General features: G+C 43.1%; 1 protein-coding gene across 1 annotated transcript; it reads right to left on the reverse strand.

Annotated features, from left to right (window-relative positions):
* Nucleotides 1-5,354: 5,354 nt before the first annotated feature.
* On the reverse strand, nt 5,355-6,995 carry LOC106485742 (transcription factor HES-5-like). The gene is made up of 3 exons (XM_013944188.2): nt 6,933-6,995; nt 6,571-6,751; nt 5,355-6,443 (listed from the first exon to the last, which is right to left on the reverse strand). The coding sequence occupies exons 1-3, from the start codon at nt 6,993-6,995 to the stop codon at nt 6,202-6,204; spliced, it is 486 nt and encodes a 161-aa protein (XP_013799642.1). The 3' UTR covers nt 5,355-6,201.
* Between the last annotated feature and the right edge of the window lie 1,225 nt (nt 6,996-8,220).

Genomic DNA, 8,220 nt, shown 5'->3' on the forward strand with positions numbered 1-8,220 from the left:
AAAAACCACCAGTCTGATACTATAGTGGGTTTTTTTCGTTGGTAGAAGACATGGGGCACCTGGAAGTTAACACAGCAGCAGTCTTCTTATGCTTTCAGGTTATTTTTAACTGCCTATAGTTTTACTGTTCTGTTTGCTTTTTTGGTCTAAAATTCAACAGCTGTGCTCTTTAAGTGCAACTGTCTCTCCTAGGAAAAAATGAATAAACTCGATGCAGCCTCTGTTTGAGAACAAAAATAGATACATTTCCTGTTGTGATCAAATATGGTGCAACTTATAAGTTCTGTAAGTGGAACTTATGAGGACAAGTTTCCTGTGACTTTATATCTCGTGCTTGAATTATTTTGTGCCTAATTAGGTACAAGCTCTGATCAAAGCTTTTCTTGCAGTGGAAAGACTTGTAACATTCCTCTCCTCTCCAAATTCTTTAGCACATAACAATACAGGTGACTTCCAGTTTCAGGCTTTCCCTCAGGAAAATGGCAACTTGGAATCTCCCTAACTAGCAGCCTATTTTTCCAAAATTTATGGGAACATAGTATTCCTGAGACCTCCAACCCTCTCTCAGGTTTGGTTGAAATTGCTGATCAGACGACTTCTTTTTTCGTTCCTGTTTCGATAGCAGCACCAGCATAGCATTGCGCATTTCAATTTCCCCAAGCAGACAGCACGAGACCGAGACAGCTAGCATGTCTTTGCTAGACACATCAGAGGGCAAGGGAGGCACGCCGCAGCATGCTGCAGGGACCAGTCAGTTCCAAACTGCTCATGGTTCCCCTGCTTTTGTGTTTTTTCAGTGAACCTCCCAGTCAACAACTCTTGCAAGTAGTTCCTGCAGTTTGCTATTTCCTCCTTGCCCCAGGACCACTGCGTAGTTCCACATGCCTATTATAACCCTGCTTGTCTTACGCTAATGTCTTAACTCCTACTTGCAGACACACATGCATTATTTCCTCAGACAACAAGCTAAAATATTGAGTAATTTCCAATTCGAACCACGCTGGGTAGTTCACATGACATGGGAATCAGCAGGTCCTGTGACCCAGCTGTGTGACAAGAGCATTTGATATCTGAGGTAAGACAACCACAGTCCAGTAACTGGAAATTCTAGTTTGGTGTTTGGGAAGTTCTTCATGCATGACCTTGCCTAGGAACTTCCTTACAGCAAAGGCATTCTGGGACATGGAAGGCAGAGCCCAAGTCAAGGCTCGAATCCAATTTCATTGTTAGAAAAGAAAGGGGGGGGGGGGGAAGTAGCCCTAAAACTACTTGGGCAGGGGATAAGAAGGAATTAGTTTGAGACTAAGTAAGAGGGAAGTCTGTTCCATGGGGCCTTGTTACTAGTGTGTGTGGAGAGGGGGCATGAACATCCTGGAAGAGACTCCCAGTTGTGTTTCTAACAGGTGCAGACTGTATTTGATCTGCCCAGGTCTTGCACTTTTAGGAAGGTTCAAGTTTTGCCTTGGAGGTGGGAACAAAATGAACAGCATTGCAAGCACCTTCATCTGTTTATGATGAGGCTTCTCCGACCGTTATTGCTTAGCCACTGAGCTGGCAGAGGCCAGAGCCACTGTTCCATCTGTAGCTGTCTGAACCTTCTCGCTGCTTCCAATCTAAAGCTCTGATCCCAGGTCAGGAGTCCTGAATCCACTGCAATTCAAGGTCCAGCTAATCCTGGATCATGTCATATACTCATGTATGCTTTGGGACAGAAGTTACAGAACATTTCCAGGGTTGCTTTCTACATTAAGAGCACTGGAAGATTTGGACAACCATCTATGATACAGATATCTCAGTACGTAGGCTGGTGACTCATACCTAGCTTTTTCCTGGCTGGAAGATGGAAATTAATTCAATTACCATCACACTGTTGTATAGTCAGTTTTGCATCCAGGTGCCTAACGCTTGGGCTTGCAGTCTCTGCAGAAGACCTTAGCTGCTTCAAGAAAGAACAGGCTTCTGCATCAGTGTTCTAATGCAAGCAGCTTGCAAGCAGCTTATCTGTATTTGGAGAATACAGACTAGCATGAGAACTGTGCAAACTTTCACCTTCAGCACCAGCTACAGAGGTGCTGCGGGTAATGCTGAACCTCCGTTTAAAAGTAAAGTTCTGCCCCTTAAGAAAAAAAGGGGGGGGGAAGAGGGTGAGGGGGGAGATCATTTTGGTCTGTGGTCATCCTGCATGTCTTTTAAATTTCATTCCCCATTTGTTTCTTTTTCCAGTGCTTTATTTCTTATCTAATGTTGACAGACCTGCATAAGCCACCTGGGAAAACGTGGCCAGCAAAAGATTATCTTCCCTAGCATATATAGTGAAATGAAATGGCTCCAATTTAAGGGGTATTGAAGGCAACAGAGAAAACTGTTTGTTCCTTCCAACTTCAGTTATTTCTAAAGCTCTAACTTGGACATGAGCATCAATAAAAGTGCTGTGATATAAATGTCAGTTTTAATCAATGGTGTCTTCTCAAAAAGACCTTAAATGTGGAAATGTTGAGTTGTGAGGACATCTTATGAGCAAAGCTTTTAAGTGTAGGTGCAAGGAACAGACCTGTAAAGTCCCAAGTTTTACAACATCAAGCAGTTGCTTAAATTATCATGCATATATGCAGCTCAGGTACTATTGTGAGAAATGATACAAAATAGCTTAGGCAAGAACTATATACAAGATTACACAGGTGAATTTTCTTAAAGAATTCTATTCTGGTACTGCTAGAAAAAATAAACTCCCTATATATCATTTTTATGTCTTATCAAGTTGTCCTATTTATGTTTGCTGTACAAACAACTGCAATGTCACACACAGAAATGGGGGGTGTAAAACAGTTTATAAAGTCTCCAGCATTCATTGACATCTGATATCTGAACATTAAAATCAGTCAAACAAAAGACTTCATGAAACATACATTTGTAAAACCCTAAAATTCTGCTTGAGCTGATTTCTTTATTACTTTCGCAGTCGAGCGTAACTGGCCCAAGGGGAAAAGTTTTTACAGCAATTATGACCCCTGGTGGATATAAAAAAAGTTAAAATATCATTTATAAACTTTGCAAGTGCTTTAGCTTCATAAGATCGTATTCATACTGCAATACTAAAAATTTTATATATCATATGAATATTTTGTTGTAAGGACATCTTAATTTCATAAATACGCTGACCATAGTTTTGCATGATACAGAAGTTTATATAGCAAGATCTCGGTACTGCAAGCCAATTCACTTGCTGGATAACAACAACAACATGTCATTATTACTGTTACTATTTACATTACAGTAACATCTCAAATCCCCAAGTGAAATCAAGGTATCATTTTACAAGATATTGCCAAGAACTCCAGAGTAATAGACTGCCCAGGGACTCTGTCACTGATTGGGATCTCCTACCACAGAACCCAAATTCCCTATTGCAATAATAATAATAAAGAATTATATATACATATATAAAAGACAAATTAGTGATAAAATGTAACAGAACCCCTCATTCCTTGTCATAACAAAAGACAAACAAAAGCCTGGATAGGCAAGCAGCGGGTTATTTCTAACACAACTGATATAGCTAACATAACCAGATTAGGTATTTCTAGCCAAGACATCCAATAACTTCATACGTAAATGGCAGAACTACCACATTTCTTTTATTGAAAGGTAATGCTTTTCATCTACAAGTTGTACTTTCGAAGCTTAGTTTATTATCATGATCAGTTTAATGCCACATGAGGGAAGTCCGCACTGAGCTGTAAATAATTTCCCTGATCTGGAGGCAGAATATGGATGTTTCCTATTGTGATGGTGTACAGATTTATTTGTTTTTTTTCTGATGGGTGCTGCTGTTTCATAAGTCCCTGTCCACCACACAAAAGAAATGGAGCCGTTCATTTAAGACATGCAGCCAAGATGAGGATCTTGGCTATTCCAGCTGACCAAGATCCTGACATTTCTAAAGACATGTTTGCATTAACACTCCAAAAAAAAAAAGTCTCTGTTAAATTCTAGGCACTTAACAACTAGCAATTCAGTAATTACTACCTGGAAAGAAGAAGCTCCACAAGTCCTTTTTCCACTCTACTGCTCTGTATTAATGAGGGCAGAGACCAGCTCCCATCGCTGATTAGAATCAGGGGCCTGGCTTGTCGGAGGGCCCAGAGTGGTGCCTTAGCGCTGCCAGCACAGCTGCACTGCTACCTGAGCAAGCAAGCTCGTGACAAAAAGCGCTGAGGGAGCATGAGAGAGCCTAAGCTAGACAGATTTCTCACCTCATTACAAGCTTTTCTTTGTTATCTCAGGCCAGGTAGATATACAAAGCGCATTTTGTTGCTCTGGGTGCATCTACTGCTTCTATGTTGATACCCAAAGCAGTTTTAAATTAGCTACCTTCGGTAGAGAGCAAAACTACTACAGCACAAAGCCAAGTGCAGACCAGCTGCCTCACACCTATTTTCCACCCATGTCTGCGTGCAGGAGCAGAGAGGGGTTGCAGGTGGTGCTGAGGCCTGGGTTGCTAGAGCTACACTGTTAGAGACATCCAGAGGACATGACTGACTGCAGCTTCAGGAACACCTGCACAGGCTCTGACAAGGGATGCTCAAGTAGCTGTAATTCAGACAGGCACAACTGCAACAACAGGTTTGCATGTCCTCACCAGCGTAGCACTTACCCATCCACAGCAGCAAGACCTCCATGGCCATACCACCGCTGCTGTGTGCTGCAAGGCAGCTCTTTCCCAGGAGCCTGCAGGAAAGCTCGCTTGCCCTTCTGAGCTCCCAGAAGGCATTACAGGAGCCACAGCACTGCAGTGAGTTAGTCTGTTTCCTCTCAGCAGCAGGTGAAAAAAATCACATGAAAGGAGGACTCTGATTCCACCTGCTGCCTGCAGCAAGACCAGATGGCCAGGTTTAAGGCTTAAGTACTCAGGTAAGGAGATCTGGGGTAGTTTTGTTTTGTTTTGTTTTGTTTTGTTTTGTTTTGTTTTGTTTTGTTTTGTTTTGTTTTGTTTTGTTTTGTTTTGTTTTGTTTTGTTTTGTTTTGTTTTGTTTTGTTTTGTTTTGTTTTGTTTTGTTTTAATGAAAGGAGGGGCAATGCCCAATGAAGATCTCCATTTGATTCAGCTGATAGAATATGTGTGAGACTAGCACTTGCTTACTCCATGGGGTTAAAGGTTTAAGGGACTCTTGTGATGGGTGTTGTGAGAATATATACAGTAGAGAAGAATAAGAGCTCCTTTCACTTTACAAAAAGCCTGCTTCTTTGGAGGTAACATATTAGTCTTTTTCAGAGGCCCAAGTGACTGCATATCCTTCAGAGGGAAAGGATCCAGGCAGAAGTTGCACACAAATGCATTTTTATTGCTCTCTACAAACACCGAGACACATACACAGTATGCGTACAAGCCATAGGGCTGTCCCAGTAATGGGAGAAACACCATCCACAGTGAATTAAAACACTCAGTACAGACAGAAGTCATTATTAATATGAAAAATGCTAGAAAAAGCATAGCTTACACCCAAAATGTATAACATCAACCAATCAAGCCTTTTATCCACTGTCCTTTCTTTAACATAAAGCAGTAACACATTCTTTTTCTAAAATGAAAAAAGCAGCAAAATGGTAGAAATATTCCACGTAGTTCCTAGCCTCTGTTCATCCATCACACTTTGTATACTAAGACTATGAAAGGGTCATTAGGGAAAAACCGTAACAAAATGATCTTTGATTCTGTATAAGTTGTAAGCAAGAAGGGGGAAACAGTGTTGAATCAAGTGTGCATGAACCAAGGGGTGGTAAATCTATTCTGTAGAGTGACTGAGCAAACAAGTGTTCCTAGTCAAGCCAGAGCAAAGCTGATGGCTCTTACAAGCAATATTAGACAAATCTCTCCTACAGCAATTCCTGTCTGTCACATCTGTAACATCTACAAAAATACCTCCTTCATTATGAAGGCATTTGCCCTCTGACTGGGTGACATGTGTGTACTGTTATCACCAGTGTCTACACAGCATCAATAACACTCGACAGAATGCCCCAACTTTTGCCAAAGGATTCCATGAAAGTCAAAAGTATTCCATTCTTTCCACACATAAATAAAATACATGGGAAAATAATATTCCCTACGGAAGAGAGGATCAGAGCTGGACTGTTAGATGCAGTCAGATCCTTCCTCTGGACTCTAAAAGGCAAAGGTCCATTAAGTAAGGACTTCCCTGACTACCAGGGCCTCCAGAGAGTATTGGCATCTTTTGGAGATCCTTGCTTTGGGGTGCTGTGATTGCCAGAAGAAAAGGTAAGCTCTGGAGCAGCTGACTGGCTCTTCTGGAAGTGGCTTAACAGTTTGGTCTGTGTTTCTATTTGGACTTTATGGAGAGAGAGGAAATGGAAAGCTTCTTGCAGACATCTAGAGTAGCCCTCTCTGAAGTCAAACTGAGAGCTTTTACGGAAGCATCCTGCAGCTAGAAAAGGGAAGAAAATAGGGAGGGGAAAGAAAGAACACTTTAGAGCAATTGTTCATGGCTAGAGTTTCGTTAACTGTCGTGAATTTACAGTAAGCTACAGACAGCAACAAAATTCAGTACTCACTCTTCATCTGCAGCTGGCTCTGCTGTTTCAGGTAGCTGACGGTCATCTCTAGGATGTCGGCTTTCTCCAGCTTGGAGTTGGGCTGGTGTCTCCGGAACTCCTTCTCCAGGAGCAGTTTCAGCTGCTCGATGCTGCTGTTAATCCGATCACGGCGCATCTTTTCCACCACTGGCTTCCTGAGCTGCAAAAAGCAAAGGAAAAGAGACTTATTATTAGAAGGATCTTTTCTCTGCCATTTCACAGGACTATTAGTTGCACATCACTGCTCCTAAATGATGTGGACCAGTTTCTCAGCTGGTGTAAACTGCTGTCACAACAGCTGGAAGCGCGGCTCCAAGCTGCCTTGCTGTGTCTGTACTCACTTTATTTTTCTCTTTTGCTGTCAGCAGATTGTCAGGCGCCATGAAAACAGTGCTGGGAGCCATTTGTCCTGAGCAAGGAAGGAAGGAAGGAAGATCTCAGAAGTGTGGAAGTCCAGGAGAAGCATGTTGCGGGAAGCCAGCTCTGCCCCACTTTTATGCTGCGAAGCCCCCCGAGAGCCTGTGGGTCCCCAGCTTGGCGGCCGTTCCCACGCTCTGTGGCCAATGCGAGAGCTGGGCGACACAATGCCAGAAGCGTCTCCCCTTGCACGCTCCGTTGCCAATGAATGGCCTGGGGATAATGACCTTCTCCCAGATGAGCAGGTGGGCAGTGTGTGTGAGGGAAAGACTGGGATGAGAATTACGCGCCGGAGGCTGGGAAAGAGCCGGCCCTCGGCGAGAAGAGGCCGCTGACGAACGCCACCCACCAATAGCATTCGCAACGCAGCATTCGCTTCACAGGCCTTTGGGAAGGGAGAGGTCAGTGGCTGATGGCGGGGAATAAAGCACTCTGTGCAGCTTTACTGCGGGGGATGCCTTCCTCTCTGAGCACCCGCAGAGGCACATGCCTATGCGTGCACAGATGCACATGCGCACGCACAAGCAGCTTCTGGGTTTCTGAAGTAAAGAGCAGAATTTCTATTAATTCACTTGCCCTGCTGTCGCAGTAACCCAGAGTCAGTTGTTCTCCCTCAGGTGATTGTGACACCAACTTTGCCCAAGTGAAACAGAAAACAGCTTCCAGTTTGGATCACTATAAAGACATCATACATTTAATTTTAAACACACACAGGTATTCAAAATGCTTTCTGTTCTGATCTTTGTTCTCTGCCCATGAGATCTTATGCACCTCTTTAGGCCACTCACAAAACATGTCACAAGTACTTTATGTCTCTTTTTGCAAATAAATGCAAGATAAGTCTTAGAGGGGAAAGATCTCAGCATGTTTTGGGAACATCAGCTCAGTCTCACATGCTGCTTTCTCATTCCCCCTGTCCCCCACCCAACTCATTTACTCTGATTACTTTTGTTTCGTCTATGCACACTGGAAAATTGAGGTGCAGAACAAATTCACTTAGCCTGTGAGCTTGTTAGCAGTAGAATTCCTGAGTCATCGTTATCTTCCACTAGTCCATTATCTGTACTGAGATGAACGGTCTCTGCTTGCAGCTGGAAGCATTAGTGGTGTTATGATTTGCAACATATCAGCACACACCCAGAGATTCATGTGGGAAAACTTGAGCCAGATCTGCCTACCTTTATCCTGCCTACTGCCCATGCAAGCACTGCT

Source organism: Apteryx mantelli, chromosome 26 (assembly GCF_036417845.1).
Source record: "Apteryx mantelli isolate bAptMan1 chromosome 26, bAptMan1.hap1, whole genome shotgun sequence".
Taxonomy (NCBI): Eukaryota; Metazoa; Chordata; class Aves; order Apterygiformes; family Apterygidae; genus Apteryx; species Apteryx mantelli.

Excerpts from the sequence above, each read along its gene's own strand:
- LOC106485742 (XM_013944188.2), bottom strand. The coding sequence starts at position 6,995 with ATGGCTCCCAGCACTGTTTTCATGGCGCCTGACAATCTGCTGACAGCA. Across the intron at positions 6,752-6,932 it reads CAGCAAAAGAGAAAAATAAA|CTCAGGAAGCCAGTGGTGGA; the intron begins GTGAGTACAGAC and ends TGCTTTTTGCAG. Across the intron at positions 6,444-6,570 it reads GAGCCAGCTGCAGATGAAGA|CTGCAGGATGCTTCCGTAAA; the intron begins GTGAGTACTGAA and ends TCCCTTTTCTAG.